Below are 21,994 nucleotides of genomic sequence, written 5' to 3'. Positions count from 1 at the left end.
TTGAACGCGGTGCTGAATTGTACTCAGGTGTATATTCTTCACACATTCAACTCAGTCCGCACCGTCTTCAGCCAGTCTCTAGACACTTTTACAGAGTTTAGAGCACCACAAGTGGATTTGAAAATAACATGTTTTGGGTGATCATGATCATGATATTCCGGGAGGCAGACAATGAAGAAGATGGCTGTATGTATATGTATGTACAGTATGTATGTGTAGACATTTAACTGCATACATCCCTACTATTATTATGGGTTACAGTACCTTTCCAGTTTGAAATGGTCTAGTATGGAGGACATATGATTGATGAACGTAGTAAATTGGCTATATCAGGCGATGTGTATGAAACGTGGGAATTTACCTGCTACATTATGAATGAATTCTCTGCAGTCCAACATTAAATGGACTTGTATTGTTTCTTAGCTGTACAGTACAGTAACCTCATCAAGACCGCACGGCAGCCTTAATAAATTCAACTTCATACAATAATATTTAAGAAATTAATGACATACAAAAAAATCTAAGAATACATGAAATAACTGACATTGTAGCATGTAGATTCATTAAGAACATTTCTGGATTTCCAACCATTCAATAGATTACACCATATAGTAAGCGCTCTTCATTAAGGCACACTACAACAACCCACCCACATACTTTAATCATACAATGATATGTTAATGCTTGTATGATAGTGTTCAAAGGACGGCATTTTTATAACTCTACCCATAACCATATTTTATATATACAGTAATCACAGAGGAGACACTGCACACAGAATCACCAGGATTGTGTGCCAGTAGTACCGCATCAATCAACAAACTGATTTGGATGTCAAAGTGCAAATATTTTTTTGCCTTCACAGTGTAATCGTTCAACTGCACTAGAACAGTTAAAGAGTGAATCTGATACCAAAGACTGCAATTGGTTGCGACTACACAATTCCCTCGGCACACTGCGAAAAAATTAAAATGAAAACAAAAAGATCTGAACATGATATTTAATTCAAGTTAAACATACAGCTCGACGGAAATCGATTATTCAACTGAAAACGTGATGCAAAGCGCTCAAGAAAAAAAAATCAGTTTAAGAATCAGCTATTTTTGTTGAGGGACAGTTGTGCGACAAAGTCAGTGGTAGTGTGTAGTATTAAATCCTCCGAATTTTATCTGATTTCCATTGAAAAAAAAGGTTCAATTTTGCAATCTGTTATGGTCCAAAAAGACTAGGCTGACGTTTCGACAACAGGTTTCATCAGAGTCATTAAAAGACAAGGCTTGAATGACAGATTTAAATATTCCTCCCACATAGATGACAGTCTCTCATATGTCCGGCATAACCAACATGCCATTTCAGTACAACCGTTGTCATATTTTTAAAGGACCACAATGGAAATAAGCTCTTGAGCTTTATCATTTTGACAGATATGTACAAATACATGTTTATGCATATTGCATACGCATTTTATCAATAAAGATATTAATTAATCAATTAATTAATTAAATCAATGTTACCACATATTTGTGGGAAAATATTTTTTAAATATCATATAAAAGAAATGCCTTGAAAGACAATAATTCACTCTCTTTTGTGAGCACTAATGACACGTGATTAGCATTTGAATATCGCTACTTTTTAAATGTAACATTTATTTTTACTTGATTTCCTGCCTAACATTTTTTTCTTTAGACTTGACAAGACAGATGAACAAAGGCATGCTGTAAACAATGGAATTATGTGAATGGATATTTCGTTTAATATTTACAGCAATTTTTACTTATAGATGAATGAGAGACAAGTATTTTGAAGATTCCGAATCTTTAAGAAAAGTTTGACTAAAATAACTTTGCAATGTTATTTTGTTTCATTTCTTTCCTCTTCAGTAAACTGATCATGAACGCAATGATTCTGTAGTTGATGGGAGGGGTTATTAGAAATATTGAAATGCAATAACTAAACAAACTTTAATCCAAAGGTCAATCATAAGAAACAAGACAAACTAATCTTGTTTCTTGTGTTGTGATTGTTCTTTGGTATGTTTGTTTATCGTATTTGTATATGTGGCAATATGACATTGGCTCTACTAAAATGATAAGAGTCATGCCCAACCATTGAGAGACTGATCTATGCGAGAGGAGTATTTAGTACTTGGGGTGGGCGATATGGAAAAATACAATATCACAATATTTTCCCAAGTTGTATCACAATGGTTTTCACGATGGTCTTTTTCACGTTGGTTTTTATGGTTATTTTTCAAGTTACTTCAAGTTCCTTTTGGTAGGTCTAAATTGAACTTTACAAGTATGTAACTCTGACAGTATACAAATGAAACCAAATGGACCCTTATGGGTCCATTTGGTTTCATTAGTATACTGTCAGAGTTAAGTGGAGACCTTGACATTTTAAAGTTTGAGAACTGATGATTTTAACCAAAATGCAGGTTTAAATTGAATTCTGCAATGAATCTCTGTATTAACGATTAAACAGGATCTTTTACAAGGCTCCCTCAATTGTATCACGATATATACGATACCTTTGAAAAGGCATATCATGGAGACGATAATTATCACCATATCGCCCACCCCTATTTAGTACCCGAGTCAGAACGGATGTGGCCACTGGCCAGGCACTCCAAAAACAAAAGGTAGACTGTCTTATTCCCTGTGCTGAGCAGTCTAACTGGCTGTTTATAGCTGAACTCCTTTCATAGACCTCAATCAATGGTTAACAGATCAGTGACAAAAACACAAACTAATGGAACAACAATAAACAAACTGCTTATATTCCGCATATTTTCCTATTTCAGTTTCCCATTTCAATCAAGACAGTGATCACTAAATCTGACCCGTCTCATGTCAACTCACGGTGAGAAAATAGTCCATCTGTAATGCGACAAATACTCATTCTCGCTCTGTCACGGCAGTGCAAAAGGAGATGCCCTCTTCTTGTTTAGTTTTTTTTAGCAGCAAACAGTTTCTCCATCTAGACAAACCTGTGCACAGCATTCCCCCAAAAAGTTATTTTGGTTTAAGATATTTCTGGGGGCTTTTCTGCCTTCATTTCGATAGTACAGTGAAGATTGACAGGAAACAGGGGAGAGAGTCAGGGAGTGACGCGCAGGAAAGGTCCGCCGGGGCTCAGGAATCGAACCCGAGACTCGCCGTCAGGCTACATCAGAGAAAAGTGGTTACACTTTTCTTTTTTATAATAGAGACCAGCTCTATATTTTCCCCTTAGGGAAAACATATATTAAAGAATATATCTACATGGATCAGCATGTACATGTGGACAGTTTAGTGATATTCCTGTAGTGCTCCAATACCCCAATCCAACATGGACACTTGCAAGAGGAATTCTTGTGACCGTTAAGAGAGGAACGGATTCAGAGCACTGCAGGCACGTGCACACATAGACATCCCTTTTATCCCTCTGTAAAAAGTGCCCTCTCCAGAACATGAATGCAGTTTTTACCATGGTGAAAGAAATGCAAATGCCCTCTTTCCACACCATACCTGAAGGCAGCATTCAAGAGAATCGTCTTGTCCAAACTCTCCCGAACTTGAATGCAGCACCTTATGTTGAAAGAATTGCCCTCTCTGTGTAGAAATCCATGCCGCCACATCTCCGGTATTCACTTGTATATGCTTAGTTCACTGTGGTTTCAAGCACCGAAAATAGCCGACCTCCAATCTCACAACGCGTTGTGAGCTTGGAGGTCTGCTATTTTCAAAATTTTCTCCCCAAAGCCCTTTTAGAAATGTCAGCCCCTGCCCCTCTAACATTCTCTGCACGTCCCTGGAGCCCTGTGGCGTGGCCACCTGGGGTCGCCTGCTCTATGGCAACTGCGTCACTTGGGTGGCGACGGCCAGATGGGAAAAGGGTGTGCCTCTGTGTTGAAGACATACTTGTCCAGACTGAGCAACTCCATGTCGTCAGAAAAGAGCAGATAGAAGTACTTCAGCGTCTCACCTAGGAAAAAGCTCTCCATCTTGTCCCTCGGGCCCGGGTTGGCTGGGTCTCGGACGTTGTTGATGGACGTGTAGCCACCGCCAGGCACCTTGGTGTGGAGGGAGTATTGGATATGGCGATTAACTGAGACTAGGGCTGTCACAATTATTACATAATCGTCTAATCGTGATTGTTTGACATTATCGCAATTATTTTGTCATAATCGTGAATGTTGAAAAATGTCAGAAATAGTGGAAACAGCAGATCTACAAGCTCACAACGCATCGCATCGCGACGCGTTGTGAGCTTGTAGATCGGCTATTTCCACTATCAATGTTATTTTTTAAGTAGTAAGTTGTCAAATATGTCAGTAATGTATTTGTATATTTAGGTTATGTGTCATATCTACCATATGCAACTTCAAAGCCTAAAAGCCAAACAGAAATGTAATTATCAACGACAAATACACAATTAAATCGTTAATCGCCAATTATTTGAGTGACAATTAATCGTCATGTAAAATGTCATATCGTGACAGCCCTAACTGAGACACAATAAAAGTCTTCTCTAATCACCTGTACACTATCTATAATAACAGTTGGCTGTGTAGTGTAGTAGTGCCATTTTACTATTTGAACCAACAAAGGTATTATTCGTGGTAATGTGCATTGCATAGCACTTCTGTACTGCTTTGATTCTATTCAAGCTGTTGTGGAAACTGCTCATAATCGACCTGTTCAGTATTACACTGAGATTCCTCTAGTCTGCCCTGGTCAGTACCTGTCCATGCTGTAATTATTCCCATGAGCGACTGCAAAGATGGGGAACTGATCGCTCTGGGATAGTTCCAACAGACTGGTGAGTTGACTGGAGTGGCACAAGGCACGGTGGGTAAACTAACATCAATGACAGTCTATTATTTTCTTAAGTAGACACAACAAGCTGCCGGGCATAACAGCGGCACAGCGGTATACAGAGCAGACAGCTGTAGGGACTGGGAGAGGGAGCAGTGTGAGGGACGTACAGATTTAACTCGTGTCACCAGGGCTTCCACACGGTGGACCTTTTTCCGCCCGAATGAGTACAAAATCATCACCCTGTATGAATGACTTGAGGCATGAATAGTTTATGGATGAATTGGATCAGATTGTGTATTTGTCATGCTTGCTGTGTGTAGAGATCTTAATTCCCAATGTTGATTATTTGGAAATTTGGTAAATAATATTTAATGTTACTTTGCTTTATTTGCTGTTTATGTCTTAATAATTGGAGTGAAACACATGTACCTACTGTCTCAAATTTGAAATATTTTACTCTGGTCTCAAACTTGAAAGAATGTTCTCCACGTTAACCAGAACGTTCTTCACAAGGACGCAAGTCCGTTCTTTGTGTTCTTGGTACAGAACAGCCTGGGTCTCAGTAGAAAACAGGAAGTTAACATCAAACCCAGTCATAGTCAAAGAAAGTAGCACTGGTCTGCTGTAGATATTAATGGTACAACAACAACAACAACAACAATGCATAAGTTATAAAGTAGACCATGGTAGTTTTAGGACAAATTCAGCTTTGAGGCTGCTCAATGTCTGTGCTACTGTACGGTATATGAAAATGAACGTCTTACAGTAATATTCGTGACTACTGGAGTGCAGTATATTTCCTTTAGAGAACATTACATGGCCATTTCACACATTTAATGAGTTTTGCCAGTGTATGGCAAAACCATAGGCTTGATTTATACTTCGTTGCACACCAGTGTCACACGCCTAATATAGCACATCTACAAGCTCAACGGCATGCGTTGTAAGCTTGTGGATCTGATTTTTTTCTGTATAAATAAAGTGGGCAGTCATCTATACTGTAGATAAATCCACAGAGCGTCAATCATAACTGCAGTCAAGCGGCAGCGCTTGAAACCGCGACACCGCAACTAAGTGCAGCGCTCTGTGGATTCGTGGAGAGTGTATAGGCTTTATTCTGTACCTTTGTGTACTTGTTGAAGCTCTGCAGTATGTCCCAGCCCCAGTCTCTGTACTTGGTGTCCTTAGTGAACCTATACATGTAGAAGAGACTTTCCACAGTCTCCGGCCGCAGCAAGTTGTGTCGATCTGCAGACTGAGGCGTGGAGAGGAGGGATTCAATGAAAAACACATTATGGCTATCTGAAGTCTCGGGTTCCCGAATGTACCAAACCCGTATTCAGTTTCGTATTGCTTCGTTTGATTGGCTCCACAGCAGATTTGAAGTGATAAAACTATGAAATCTTCTACGGAGCCAATTGAACAAAGTTATGGGGGGGAAAAAAGCTATGGGAAATTCAACCAGAACAGGAAACTTTAAGTGGTTTGACAAAATCCAATGTATGAGCACTGAAAAGGGAACAGACATGCCCTTAAGATATCGTACTACTGAGTACACCCAGGTCACGTCTTTCTGAGAATTCTGAAATAAATGTACTGTTACTCCTAATTTAGATGGCGTTTTTAGAATCGGCCTCAGGTCTAAACGGTAAAACAGAAACACTTGAACCCATTTAGACCTGAGGCCGATTAAATGTCTTCTAAATCCTTCTAAGGTTCAAAAACCTTAGAAGGATTTAGAATGTCAGTGGTTCTCGAACTTTCATGTCAAGGACCCCCAAAATGATATGTACTTGGCTTCCGACCCCTAGGCTTGTAAACCACACCCCTTCTGGAAATCGCTGAAGAGGGGTGGTTTACGTGGCTAGCTGACCCCCATCTCAAACTATTTTGTTCCAGGGACCCCCAGAAGCAATGATTTGAGTTCCAAATGTTTGCTTTAAAAATATATAAACACTGTATATTAAAATATTTGCACATTTTCAAGTTTTTTCAAAAATAGCAGATCTACAAACTCATAGCGCGGCACTCGGTGCCGCGCTATGAGCTTGTAGATCTGCTATTTTTCAATAGCTAAAGTATAAAATGATGGTTAAAGTGGTTAAAGTCTAAAGTGACACATACAGTATGCTTTCCAGGTCTAAAAACGGGTCTAAAAGACAAACACCGTTGTGGAATGTGACTATCGACCTCACCTTGACGTCGATGTCCCGCCCGTCCGTCCCGTGGTCGTTGAAGTAGGCGATCTCAGGGCTCAGGCCGGTCTCCATCTGAGCGTACATCTGGTGACAGGTCTCTATGAGCTGCAGCGCCAAGGCCATGTGGTCCTCAGGGAGGCCGTTGTGAGCACCCAGTGCCAAGGTGCCCGGCAGGAAGCACACCAAGTGGTCCTGAGGGGTGATAAAAAAACAGCTGATCTACAGGCTCACAGTGAGTGTGTTGCAATGAGACGCTTTGTGAGCTTTTAGATTTGCTGTTTTTTTTGCAGTTTTGTGAACGTTTTGACAATGCAACATTACGCAGATACAGTATGTATACTACACAACATACCGGTACATACTGTACGTACAAATCTACAACTAGTAAGACGCCTCAGGGCGACAAGCGACCTCGCCCTAAAGGGTGAGGTCGCACCACAGTGACATGGACATCAGGGTTTGTGGACATCAGGGATCTCCATATATGGGCATAAAGGGGATTTGTTCCCCCTGGCATCACAGGATCTTTCTAACATCATTAATATTGATGACATCAGGGAACCCCATATATGGGCATAAAGGGATTCTGTGATGTCAGAGCAGCAAACCCATATTAGAAACCCATAAAAATGTGTGGACAAAGGACAAGCTGTGACATACTAGATATCTATTTGGTTAACTATCTAGATGGATCAATCGATAGATAGATATATAGCTTTTATTAAAGCAATTATTAAAACAATGGTGCTAGAAAGCAGTTTAGAGTTTGCTCAATTGTGTCTTACCATCTTGGGGTTGAACCTTTTGTGGGACAATTCCCCAACAAAGGTTAGTCCGTTGGGTCCTGACTGTCTCACAAGGTGCTTTTTAACTCCTTCAATAGCTTGTAGGTAGTCCTCCAACAGGCTGGAAATGACAAAACATAATTAGCTAGTTAAATAGTGGGATGTTATCACCTCTTCACAAATATCACTAAGACAAATTCCTGTATTTGATTGGGTGTGATGACAGTGAGTCAGTGATTCAGTTTTTTATGGCTTCACATAGGTATTCCTGACTATGTTGTAGTCTTATTTCCCAGCTTACCCATGGAATAAAGTAATAGTTTGTATGTTGCTGCAAGATTGTCAATGCTTTTTGTCCCATAGGAATCTATGCAGAGAAACAGGTCTGTGGTTAACATTTTATCCTACAACGCAAATTAAATCTTGTAATAGCTCAAAGTTTGAAGACATCAATTACTGTAAAAGGTGTGTTGATTTTTGGAGATTAACTTTTGAAATAAAACATTATCTTAATTCACCCAACACAAATGGGAAAATTCCATGCCTCCATACCTCCAAAAAGGCTTCATCCCTATATCATGTTATAAAAATGTATCGTACATTAGTTGAAAAATGAAACAAATGTAATTACTCGTCTTCAACCTTGCCTCCCTGGATCCACTGTTTGAGCAGGTACTCATAGTAGCTGTCTGCTCGGGCCCCCAGGGTGAAGACTCCTTTGTGGGTGAACTGGCCGGTGTTGGTGTTGATGAACATGGGCACCAGGCCGTCGTGTTTCCCCGGCAACTTGTGAACCTGCCTCATCACCTCATTCACAACCTCCTGGGGACAGGGAAGGGACAAACACACTGATTTCAGTGCAGTTTGCAGTGTAGCATTCTGTACAGATTCTGTAGATATGATAGTGAATATGATAGTGAATATTCTCATCTAGGATCTAGGCCAGGGGTTCCCAAACCTTTTTGTCTCAGGGCACCCCTATAAATATTTTTTTAATCCGAGGCAACCCTACATTATAATTTTCACTCCCAGCACCTTATATTTATAGCATATTGTCGTTGTCGGGTGGAAACCTTGTATGTCCAAAACCGTTCGTTTCGTATTTAGCATCTATAAAATGTACAAAACTAGTGAAAACAGCAGATCTACAAGCACACAACGTTGTGCGACAGTGACAATATTTTAGTGATTATGTTGAGAGGAAAATGTTGAGATAATCACCATTTTGGTTAGAACTGACTGAAAATAACTTTGTACTTCAGGTAAAAAAATATACTAAATATTTTTTCAAGTGTCCAAATAAATATCCAAAAATCCACATGTCCAAATATTATCAAATGATCTTGCGACTGCCGTCAGTCACCCACTTTGAAAACCCCTGATCTAGGCCACTGTCTGGGACAGGTAAGTAACTTGACAATTTTACCTGCCACGGACATCAATTTACACACATTTGACAGGTGGCAGGTGTTCAGCTCTGACCTACCAGGGCACGTAAACACAGTGATGACGTCACATTTGTTTCACTAGCTTTCGTTTCTTTTGGGAGCAATAATGGTGAAGCAATCCATCTTTTATGAGTTCTCCCAAAAAGAAGATTGTTTTTTTGTTTGGAAAGAAAATCCTCTGGTTCATATCAAGCCTGGATTCAGTGAACACTGACAGGAAGATGGATGGACTCATGAACAATCCAAGGTTCACTTACTGTAAGAACCCCCCCCCCCCCCCCAAGAACAAAAGTAAAGAAAGAAAGTAAAGAAAATCAACAAAGACATTAAAGATATAGACTCCAGACACTGGCTATCTCCTCACACTGTGTGATGGCCCAGGGTGCCAATGACAGACAAAGACACTGAGAATGTATAGTAATTCATAACACTCTCCATGTGCTCAGGTGTGTCACACCAAATTCTGGGCCCTGGGTACAAGGATTCAATGCGGGCCCCCCATGAATGTTCTTCATAGGGGGAGGGGGTTTAACCCATTTAGACTGGGAACGCATTATTTTGTGCTTTAACTATAAAAAAAACAGCAGATATACAAGCTCACAGCGCAGCACCGAGTGCCACGCTGCGAGCTTGTAGATGAAAAAAGTGTTTGAATATTTCAAATCCTTCTAAGGTTTTTTGAAAAAAACTGTTTCTATGTCAGCGGTGTTCAAACCTTTTCATGTGAAGGACTAGCATGTGAAGGAAAATAGCAGATTTACAAGCTCGCAGCGTGGCACTCGGTGCCGCGCTGTGAGCTTGTATATCTGCTATTTCTCAATAGCTAAAGTATAAAATAATTAAGGCTCCCCCACCTTGGGCCCTAGTAACTCAGTCCCACTTTACCCCCCCCCCCCCCTTGTGACACCCCTGCATGTGCCCACACCTGGTACTGAGGCTCCTGGGTGAGACGGCTGAGCTCTCGGAACTCCAGCTGGATGCTGGTGACCTCTGCCAGCGTGCTATCTGCCGTCCATCGAGGAGGGTGGGCCGTGCCCTTACCGATGTTGACGTCCGAGTAAGGGATCTTGGAGGGCGTTTTGAAGGCAGGCATCAACCTTGAACCTATGTCTTTCTGTAGGCGGAGTGAGGAAAATGCAGAATTATAAAGTTTCCCCTGCTAAAGCGCCTTTCAGACAGGCCCAAGTAATTCATTTCCTTATTTCCAAAATTACTTTTCACCACCAAACATTTATTCTACTATACCATTTTCATAAATAATCCAATTCGTAGAAGAACATATGAGTGGTTCATTTTGAGTGGCACAATCCATGCAGATCCATTTCTTTTCTTTTTTTTGTATTTAATGTTTGACAGTGAGGAGCTCAGACTAACCGCTTTCTCCAAGAACAGCTCGTCTCCCGTTAAGTGGTAGGTGCTCAGCAAGCTTCCCAGGATACGGATGGTGCTCTCAAAAAGGTTCACGTCCACATTCTTGGTGAAGGACAGCTCTGTCTCCACCCAGTGCCTGGCTTCCTCAAATTCTGTTAGGAGAGACGGAGCATGACATGGGAGACGAAGGGATTATTTTTCCGCAGAAAAACCTATGGACAGAGATGAAAATAGTTTACCTTGAGTGACAAACCATGCAGTGCGCACCATTCCAATTTTTCCAAGAGGTGACAAATTGAAATTGAAAACAACTTTAGATGGATAGATGCTTTATTTGTCCTTGTTTTGTGGAAATTCATTTTGCGCCAAGCAGCCATAAGGACACAAAAATCACAAGACATAAATACAATACACAGAAGACAGATCACACAATACATTGATCCCACACCCGTGACTGACATACTGTGCCCTGGCAGGTCATTCAAAACGAGAGTGAATACCGAATACCAACAGAAGCATTTAGGGAGATTTTGGCTGATTTGGGTGGGCGTTTAGCTGTGTTGCTCATTGCACAATTGCATGATCCTTACAAGTTATCTCTCTTTCTAAAGGTGACTAATCAACAATAAAAATTATATAAAATACAATACCAATTGGTATTGCAAATAACTGTATACTGCTATGCTACAACTGGACAACTGAATTTCCCCCTTGGGATAATAAAGGTATCTATCTATCTATCTATCCATCTATCTATCGGTATTCCTGAAGAGAAATAAACGACAATGTTAAGTTTCATAACTTTTTGTGAGGAGTTTAGAATAGGCTACCAGATATAGTTTGCATATACCAGGCATCACATATTGCATTACACATTTTATGTAACCCATTGGTGCAGACAGTAACAGAGAAACTGTTGCTGATTTGTCACACATTACCTTCTTTCAGCCCGAGGATCCACATAGTGTCCAGTGCATCAACAAGTGTCAGCCCCAGGCCAAACCACTCGCCAAAGGATTTGGAGATGGGCTTGAGCTCGTCGTGACCCCAAGCACTGTCCTTATACCCCTTCCAGGCATGTCTGAAGGTCTGGCGTACGGCCTCCAGCCTGTCCTCAGAGGTAATTGCAACTAAACGGACACAAGGACATAAAGATGTGCCGAAGCGGGACATTAACCCCAGAGTGCATTACAAACCAAAGCGCTTTGTAATATACCTCGTGACATTGCCATGCTGCATTTTTCTGCTGCTGACAAGAGAGGTGAAAGAAAGAAAGAAAGAAAGAAAGAAAGAAAGAAAGAAAGAAAAAAAAATAAAGTGTGTGTGTCATGTTTGCATGTACATGTGTATGTGTTCGTGTGAGCTCTGCACTGGGATGAGAGGGCACATGGGAGCTAACAAATATGGGGACATAGGGGGTAGAAAGAAAGAAAGAAAGAAAGAAAGAAAGAAAGATCACTTTTCCCTGTGAAAGATATTGTGACTGAATGAAATCATACATTTATTTGATAGTTTTGACAGGGGTTGACGGCTCAGGGCACTACAGGCATGTTTATCCATGTAAGTTGATGGTGGCCTTTATTCATATTGCTTATCTATTCATCGGGGAATGTGCCATTTTTTCCCTGAAGAGAAGCCTGGAGGCAACCTGACATCATGTTACAACGATGCACACTTCATGACTGCTACCTTACACTGCAGACACGGCTCAGGGGAACTAAGGAACAGAGGTGCTGCGATGTGGAGGGGGGGGGGGGGGGGTGTAGCACATCTATTGTAGAGGCTGAAATGTTACAGGCACAGTGGCCACCCACCAAAACACTAAATCCCCAGCTCCTCACTTACTGGAGGCCACTCTTCATCAACAAAAGGCGTAAAATGTTAACGGCGTACACAGACCTGGTGCCAGCGAACGGGCGTCATCGGGGTTGGCCGGCGCCGGAGGCTCTGCAGTCTCTCTCTCACTGACCGACGGTATTGGCTCTGCCGCCTGATCAGCTTCGATCAAAGCCCCGCGCCAGCTGAAAAAACAAAATCCATCTTAAATGCCTGGATTGTTGTTAAATAGTGTTTGAGCGGTGCTCCTGGAAGGAGCTAAGCTCCAACATTTGGCTTTGCCCGGGATGCGAAGCTAGGCCCACATCTGGCCTACATCTTGGCACAAGTGCAGAAGTGCTCAACGTTTGTTGCACGCCCAGGGTCAGTACGTGACCAATCGCCCGGCCCAACCCGTCGGGTCCCCTCGGGAACGGGCTGGAATCTTAAGCTCTACTTTCAACCTGGCGTCCCTAGGCAAGAGATCTACAAGCTCACACAGTGACGCGTTGTGAGCTTTCATTCAATCTTAAGAACGTTTCAGTGGCTTGCAATTTCATTAGCCACTTTCACCAGTTTGTTTGGACAGGCAACTGTTTTTTAATGAGAATAGGACCTCTGCAATCGTGATTGGTGAGCTGCCTGAGGCTGAGCTTGTAGCAAGGCCAGTATAGCTAGTTTGGAAATAGGGCATAAATGGTAACTGTTCCTCATTTTAGCTGGGGCCTCTTTAGAACCCTCCCCCCCACCCCTGGGGGTCCACAGACCCCAATTCGAGTGAGAACCACTGTTCTACACCCTCTCCAAGAGCAAACAGTAGTCAGCAGTGACAGGGACAACACACATGGGGGGAAATTGTCACCATATAAGAAGAAAAAAAAGAAAACAACTCTTCACAATACCTTACAATCTTCTTATGTCCGTTCTCCTCTTCTTCCTCTTCAACTTTAACTGCATCTTGCTCTTGCTTCTCCTTGACGATGGATTCCGATTGGCTGACATTGGCTGCTTTCTGCAGGCTTGGTGGTCCTCTCTTGCTCTGGAATGCTCTTTTCTGGCGGTATCAACAATCACAAACAAATGAGTCATTGCAAGTAAATAGTGCATCCCATTCTGGTTTGGAAAGAAAAAAGCTAAATTTAAAAATGTTTCCTTCAAAATCTTCTTTATTAAAATCTTTTAATTAAAATTGATAATGTATTGTTTTGATTAAATAATCGATTAAAATTGACATGCCCGATCAACTATCGCACCGATATCAGGGTTCCCACACATTTTTACCAATGAATTTCCAAAACCTTTCCAGAATATTTAACCAAATTCCCAGGACAATACAATAATTCAGCGCAATAACAAGTCGCTTACTCCTATGTGAAATGCCCAAAGACAGGCAGTGTAGCATAGATAAAGCGTGCACGCTGCGAAAAGACCGTGGCGTGCATGCCAATCGTGCACAATGGACAAGTCCCGCGTCAAAAGGTAAGAAAGTAGTGGCAGGGAACCCTCAAAGTCGATTTATGGTGGCAGTAAATGAGTTAACAAATCAATAACCAAAAACACTGCATAGCTATTTTTTCCAGGACCATCGATCAATTCCCAAACTTTTCCAGTACTGGAAAAATATTTTTCTAATTTCAAAATATTTCCAGGAATTTCATGATCGTGGGAACCCTGTGATGTACAGTGGCTGGAAACGCCTTCACGTTTACCTTAACGGGGGGTTTGGGCAGAATGGGGGCTTTCAGTCTCTGAGGCTCTGGGATGACCTCAGGAATGAGCGTTGGCTTCACGGCCGGCCTCAGCTCCGGTACTGCAGCGAGGCCTAGGAGCGGTCCGGCCTCCAGAGACTTGCCCGAAGGCATGACCTTTATCTGTCTGTCATCCAGCTGCAGCCAGTCCTCCGTATCCGACACACCTACAGCGAGAAGAAAAAGAAAAAGAAGAAACAAGCATGAATGTGTGCTCACTGCTCAAACACACAGACGTGTCAGTGGTTCTCAACCTGTGGGTTGGGACCCCCAGGGGGGTCCCCAAATTATAATGGAGGGGTCCCCAGACGATTGACTTAATGTGAAACATTGTTTTCTCACTCAACAGTAAACAAACCATCATAAAGTTAAAGTGTATAGAGGGTATCTGCACATTTCTAAAGTGAAGATTTAAGGACTTTCTACCTCTAGATGACAAATTAAACATTGGCCAAATTGTCAAATATTAGAGGCAGAAATTGTGAAAATAGAGGCTTAGAGGCAGAAATTGAGAAAATAGCCGATCTACATGCTCACAACGCCTCGTCTATTTTCACAATAGAATCGTGTTATACAAAATGTAATGCCTCAACTCTTAGTGCTTGTAGGGTGGGGTGGGGGTCCCCGGTTAAAATATGATTATTTTGGGGGTCGCGGCCTGAAAAGGTTGAGAACCACTGGTGTATGTGAACACGCACATCACACAAGTGTGTGTACAGCCAAAACACACACACACACACACACGCGCACGCAAACCTATATAGACAATACCACAGAATTAATTGTTCCTGTCGCTCTTCTCATCATCACTAAAATTGTCCACCATAATATGTATATACAGTCTTTATACTCTCCCTTATTATTCATTTATTTCATACACACGATTTTTCTTTTATTTCCGAATAACAGACCATTTTTAGCACGCTTTTGAATAATAATGTTAAAATCCAATCTTATCACACCCCAGAAAGTGTGGTAGATTTAGATTCAATAATCTTACCCATCTAATCCAATTAACCCTTGTGACACTTTCTACAATGTTAATTTTAACGTTGAATAATGTTTAGCCTTGCAGTGAGGCAGTACTCGCTGGAGCCGTTTGTTTACCACTTTATTTCCGGTTTGATAACTCCCTCTGCGGGTGTGTGTGTGTGTGTGTGTGTGTGTGTGTGTGTGTGTGTGTGTGTGTGTGTGTGTGTGTGTGTGTGTGTGTGTGTGTACCTTGCTACAGTCTGACTCCAGAGAAGGGGAAAAACATTGGATTAGACCCTACTGATTAAGTCAGTGATTACCATGGCAACAATGGAAACTTTGAAGCATTGGTGCCACTAGAGGCTGTGAATGGTGTGGATAACATCTTTCTATCTGTGTTTGAGCATCAGGGTCTGATCTTTACTCTAAGCATTAGCAATTATTCTATTGATAACCTTTTCGATTAATCAAATAATCAAGTACAATGTACATACAACTACCTGTATATACCAATGAATTTATGTTTTGAATCACATTTTTATAGATTCTTTTTATAATTGGCTATATCGATTGGTCTGATTAACCACAACTTATTTTATACCTTTTTCCCCATGCAAATACATTGAATATACAAAATTCTAACTCGTCGCATCACAATGCGTTATGAGCTTTTTTTATATATAAATATAATTGATTCAACAGACATGGTTGATGAACTGCTGCAGCCCTACTCACCTCTCCACTTCTCCGTGAGGCTGGGATATGAAAGTAGTCCAATGATGAGTAGTATGGCTAGCAGGAAAAGGATGAGACTCCGCTGCAGCCGGGACAGCTGCTTCCATTTCTGCAGGAAGACAAACAAACACAACTTTTGCAAAACAAACGGCCACGTCCAATGGCATTCATCCAAGTGGTCTTGGCAAACAAGACAGAAGAATCTCCCTCCCCTTACTTTAAACAGGCTTAATGAATGACAACAAAAAGTGCTGTGCTGTGCTTACCCTGTATAACCCCATTGTCTTGCTGTGCTTGATGCTGTCATCCACACCGACTTGCTCACAAATGAGCCATTTGATCAGCACAAGCCAGCAACAGAAAGGGAGGTACAGAGGCAGGGTCCCCCAAGAGAGCAAACAGAAAGACGCAAGCAGGGTTCAAGGCTCTCTAGGCTACCTAGACTAATTAACACCTGTGCAACACCACAAAGTGTCTGTCTGTGCAATGTCTGTGCAATCACTGGCGCTGAACCTTGCTGGTAATTGGTAAACAAAACATAACTGCCCCTTGAGACATTTTACCTCCCTGATTTTATTCCGATTCATTTGAATTTTAGATACAAATGTAGGTAAAATATACATGTTTATTGTAATTATATTGTACACATTTTAGAGCCCAACCAATCTATCGGTTACCGTTAGCCAATTTTATCAGACGATATTGGCTTATCACAGATACTGTGTAGATAGATATGCGCCGAATCCGCCGATATGGAACTTTTTTACTCAACATAATGCAGAAATATAGCTAGGGGTAATTTAGACGGTGTATATTAACAAATATTGGCCGATATATCTATATCCATATTTATTTGCTCCCTAATAACGCCTCCCAAAATCCAATATTGGTCAGACTTCAAGTACAGAGGTATTCTTCTACCAGTTTTGCAATCTCATACTGAAGAAGCAAGAACTATGTCATCTCAAGGAAACCTTTAATGTACATAGAGAAGACTGCCAGACTGGTTGTGCCAGTATGTTCATGCTGTCTAAGGAAGAGTCATTGGCATTTTTCAGCCACAATGAACAGGCACCAGTAAACAAAAGATTAAGCTATGATATGACAGGTGGAGGAACATTTTCAGCTGGAGGTGAGAGATAGGAAGGAAGAGACAAAGGGGAGAATGCAGAAAAGACTGAAACCTACCAGTCACATGTTGTATCACGGGCTATAGCATGACAATGAGGACGGTATAGATTTCAGCCTTTGCATACATCTTGGATGATAGTGTTGTTTAATGTTTAATGTGACACCATCACTTACCGAAGACATATATGGTCACAGGTTTTGATCCCTATAACACTGTTATGGATGGACTATTAAGTATCCTTGAATGTGAAACAGTGAAATACTGAATCCCTACCCACTCTGAATGACAATCTATACTATAATTTTGCGAATGTCTGTCTGAGTGAGTGAGTGTCTGTCTGTCTGAAACAGCGTTTCTCCTCAGTGGCTGGAGCAATTGATCTGAAATCGCATCACCATTAGCATATGAACACACCTGACATAACTGTGAAGCCCGTTTGTCACTTTCACAAATCGTATGCTGTATATTAGCATTTTTATGCTGTATCTACTATCTATTCTGCATCTAGCATGAGGCACATCTATTCTGCATCTAGCTTGAGGCAAAATGTTTAACCAGCTCTGTGTGTGTGTGTGTGTGTGTGTGTGTGCAGGCAGGCGGGTGTGTGTGCAGGCGGGCGGGCGGGCGGGTTGGGGGGGTATCACAGTATCTCTGTAGCCATTAAACGAAACGGTTTTCTTACATTGATGCTCCTACATCATGCAAGCACCAGTTAAAGTTACTTTTCATCCCTCATATACTTCGTGCACAGTGCACATCCCATAACCTACACACTGCACATCATTTCGGAGCTCATATCTTTGAACGGGTAAGGGCTAGTATTATAAATAGCTGAAATCTCAACGCAAATGTAAGACACTGAATCATGTGGATCTCACTTTCCAGTTTCCACACAGTTTCCACAACGCCTGGAAGCCGTTGTGAGCTTGTAGATCTGCTATTTATGGCTAAAGTTCTCAGAATATGGATGCTAGGGTTCAAGTGGTTAATATAAAAAAGGAGAAAAAAGGTTTCTATCACACAGACATTTGGAGGACTCCCTATAGCAGGGTTCCCCAATAGGCGGCCCGCGGGCCATTTGCGGCCCGCGGGGGGCTACTGTCTGGCCCACACCAACCCCAGTAATAATGGTGGTATAAGAGCAGCAACAACACTAGTATATCGTCGTTGTCGGGTGGAAATCTTGCATCTCCAAATGTGTACGTTCTTTCGCAAATCATACAAGGCCGTCTCACAAAAGTAGTGAAAACAGCAGATCTACAAGCACACAACGCCTCGCACCGCGAGGCGTTGTGTGCTTGTAGATCGGATGTTTTCACTAGTTTAAATCATTTTTAAAATGATAAATTCAAAACGAACGGTTTGGACATACAAGATTTTCACCCGACAACGAGGAAAACTGTCACTGGAGTAGTGGGAACGCCACCGTCGCCCCCTGCAATGTTGTGGCCCTCGGCTTGGTACCCTAGACATAATTCGGCCCTTGGGGATTGGGGAACCCTACCCTATAGTAACTCTGAGGACCCCCAAGGGGTCCCGGACCCCCTGTTGAAGACCCCTGGTCTACAGGACTACGCTAATGTCCGAAGCTGTGAATAGACAATGACATGTATTGATGCTGGTTGGATTCTCAAACAATGGTGATGACATTAGCATCATCCTCTGCACGGTACACTCCTTCTGACAGTTAAATTAACACTCAGGATTTTACTGTGACTCCATTGAGAGACATGCATAACAACAACTCACCCTCCAGCAGGACTGTCTGCGATGCTTGCCATTGTTGTAAGCGTGGCTGTGCTGGTCACTGAGCGTCAGAGAGATGAAGTCCTTTCTTGAAGGGGGGTACATCTCTCTGGTTGTGGGTGACAGTCATAGGTCATAGAAGCAGGCCTGGGAGAAGTAGAAATTATCAACTCAGTCTTTTCTCTGATAGCAGCTGATTGTACTAGTCCATGGACCTGTGGGAAGTAACACCATTAACTCTGCAAGGCCCAGCGTTGCTTTTTGGCAACATTTTTTAAATCATTTTTAAAAAAATGGTATAATTAGTTTTCCTGTTCTTTTTTCACATTAACATCACCATTAAATCCTATTGTTTAGTATTGCAATGCCATTGCCCACGATATTTGCATATAAATACCCCCCACAGAGACTGACATTCACACCAAGTTGAAATTCCAGCGTCTGGACGAACAACATCTCACTTTTTAACTGAAGCTACTCCTCACTAAAACATAAGTAAAATGCCTGTAATATTTTTTTTCGTGATCATTAGAATGTCTAGAACAGACACGTACATATTTTAATATTGTGAAAAATATCCCCAAAATGCAAATTAGAGCATGATTTATGATTTATGGCCAGTAGAAATTAATTTGGGTCTTGCAGGGTTAAAGGTTAAATGTAGACTTTATTGTTACATCTTGAGTAGTACAGGTACATAGAGTAAAACGCTGTATTATTACTACTAAAACCATGCCAAGAAAATAGTCCGTCATTTGGTGTTGTGATGATGATGATGGTGAAGAGCACTGTCTAACCATTGAGCTATAGTCTAACACGTGCACGTCGGTGCATATAATACTATTGTTTTGTTGTTGTGTTCAACTGGGTTGAGATCTGGTGACTGCGAAAGCCATAGCACAAGCATTCACATCAGTTTCATACTCAAACCGCTCATTGATAGAAGTGTTTCATTCAAAGTATTGATTTGAAATAACCATTTAAGTATCTCATATAACATTGAATGACAGACGAATAGAACACAGTACTATGCAGTAGATATGTAAATAAAATAAAATGAAAGAACAAAAAAAGAAAACAGTATACAAACTGGGGCAGGGGAGAGTAGGGCTGCGCTAGGTTTTTTTTTTTTACCAGTTGCGAACGGCTGCTGCCTGTAAGTGGTTTTTCAGGGCAATTTTAAAGGATGCTAGGGATCCACAGTCCTTTATGGCCTTCGGTAAGGCTTTCCACAAGGGGTTTACCCACTGCAACCTTGGTACTATGACAGCTCTCTGGTTCTTCTTGAATAGTTTTTCAAAACCGAGGTCAACTGGGCCTGCTGAGCATTTTGATACATGTCACAGTGACAGCATGATAATTAGTGCAGGCAACCAGACTATATATAGTACTTGTCCGACGTTATTCTTCCAAGTAAACATTTTTTTTTGCAGCGGAATTCCTCCCACAGATTTGGTGGCACGCACTTGGGCCATATGTCAAATCGACTGGCTTCATTGGGACACCTACGCGTGCTATTTTGCTAAGAGATGAGTAATATAGTTTAATTTATATTTATTTGGAAATTCATTTTCTCCATTGACTTTAATTAAAAACAAACTTTTCCCAGATATGGATTTGATGTCTGACATATCATGTCTGACATCATAGACCACATGAGACTTACACAGTATGTCCATATGGGCATTCCAAGATATGGGCTTAATATTGATGACGTCATGGATCTCCATATATGGGCATAAAAGGGACAATGACTGACAGATATATACAAAGATATTTGCAAGTGTGACTCGCCTCAAGGCAACCACACTTGCAATTGCCAATTGCATCTTTCTAGTAGAGTTTCAACTTGAAAAGCCACATGATAGATAAGATAAGTAAACACAGGTGTTACCAATGATACTAGGTTCTGTTCCATTTAGTGTAGCAGAGGAAGCTAGCAGAGCTTTTTCAGTGAGCCAACATGACTGTATCTGACCTGAATGTTGGTAACACAGTGTTTAGCCCTCATGTCATGTTGAGCTAACCTTAATTTATAAACATTTATCATCGTTGTTGTACCACCTCACTAGTCGCGATTGTAACGTTACACACCCAGTATACATGTATATTGGCTGCAAAGATGTGTCATGGTTTAGTCACTACTCACTACCATAACTTATAATAACTCACCTTATTTCACACCGAAATATAATATTGTTAATTCAGTGTTTAATACCACGGTAGGTACATACCGACGGATGACAAATGAATGAACCCCCTGATCTCCTTTATTTGCTTCCATACTGTACTGGATAATTCAATTAAACAATAATAGACCCTTTTCTCAGCAGCCATTTCGACATGAAATATAGCTAAACACTGTGTTACCAACATAATAATTAAGGTTCCACTCAAGTCAGAGACAGTCATGTTGGCTCACTGGAAAATTAAGTAGTATTAAAAGCTTTGTATTCTTTCTTACCTCTGTACATTAGCCAGAAGGCTAATCAGCTGTTAGCATGCACACAGCTTCGACTTGTTTCCAAATAAGACTGGCAGTGGCTGTGGATCTATTCACTTTGCAGGTTGCTGATCCGGGTCTGGGTCTGCGGCGGATACGGAAACGGTGCATGCGTGTTGTGAGTCCACAAGCCACCGGATACAGTAGGGCGGGCTCTAGACCGGATCAGAGCTCTGAGCAGTAGACTAAATGGAAATAGCGACGCGAGGCTGCTTAGTTTTCCAAAAATAAACAGTCCAATAAATCGGCGTTTGAAAGAGCCCGCAACCCGCACTGGATCGGTTCAACAGATTCAAATTCCCAGCTCCTATATCATACGGCAGTACGGTGCAGTCAAATAGAGATCGTGCAAACGTTGCGAATTGTCACGTTAGTGGCGAAGACGATGCGGGGAGTCCAGTTGAGTCAGATGCACTGACTACTACAGTGACTAGCCATACATAATGACTCCTGTAGAGAACTTGTAGAGAGAAAACGTCTTCAAAATAAAAGTTCTCTACAGGAGTTATAATTATAATTAATATATTAATAATACATTATATTATATTATAATTATGGCTAAGTGCTGACAACAGGCTCAAATCATGACAGGCAAATATGGCCACGCCCCCTACCAGTTCTGTTAGTTAGGTGGGCACTGGGCAGTGGGCACTAAAGACCTCATTCCCAGCTAGCCTTCTGGGTGGGCACTAGGGACATTAGTCCATGGGCCATAAGATGTCGCCTCCGAAAGGTG

The 21,994-nt window shown here is 41.5% G+C and overlaps 1 protein-coding gene across 1 annotated transcript; it reads right to left on the bottom strand.

Annotated features, from left to right (window-relative positions):
• Window positions 1-2,398: 2,398 nt before the first annotated feature.
• Window positions 2,399-21,557, bottom strand: man1b1a (mannosidase, alpha, class 1B, member 1a). The gene is made up of 14 exons (XM_080743268.1): window positions 21,220-21,557; window positions 18,759-18,902; window positions 15,878-15,986; window positions 14,132-14,337; window positions 13,325-13,476; window positions 12,507-12,628; window positions 11,546-11,737; window positions 10,611-10,759; window positions 10,162-10,350; window positions 8,420-8,610; window positions 7,789-7,909; window positions 7,001-7,195; window positions 5,929-6,060; window positions 2,399-4,057 (listed from the first exon to the last, which is right to left on the bottom strand). The coding sequence occupies exons 2-14, from the start codon at window positions 18,858-18,860 to the stop codon at window positions 3,848-3,850; spliced, it is 2,070 nt and encodes a 689-aa protein (XP_080599394.1). The 5' UTR covers window positions 18,861-18,902; window positions 21,220-21,557; the 3' UTR covers window positions 2,399-3,847.
• Between the last annotated feature and the right edge of the window lie 437 nt (window positions 21,558-21,994).

This window comes from Nannobrachium achirus (assembly GCF_963921795.1).
Source record: "Nannobrachium achirus genome assembly, chromosome: 15".
Classification (NCBI taxonomy): Eukaryota; Metazoa; Chordata; class Actinopteri; order Myctophiformes; family Myctophidae; genus Nannobrachium; species Nannobrachium achirus.
This window is presented reverse-complemented; position numbering and strand designations above follow the sequence as displayed.

Bases quoted from the DNA above. Each gene is read 5' to 3' on its own strand.
- man1b1a (XM_080743268.1), bottom strand. From the start codon at position 18,860: ATGTACCCCCCTTCAAGAAAGGACTTCATCTCTCTGACGCTCAGTGAC. The intron at 13,477-14,131 runs GTAAACGTGAAG...TGATACCGCCAG, and splicing joins TGCCCAAACCCCCCGTTAAG to AAAAGAGCATTCCAGAGCAA. The intron at 7,910-8,419 runs GTAATTACATTT...TGTCATTTCCAG, and splicing joins GGAGGCAAGGTTGAAGACGA to CCTGTTGGAGGACTACCTAC.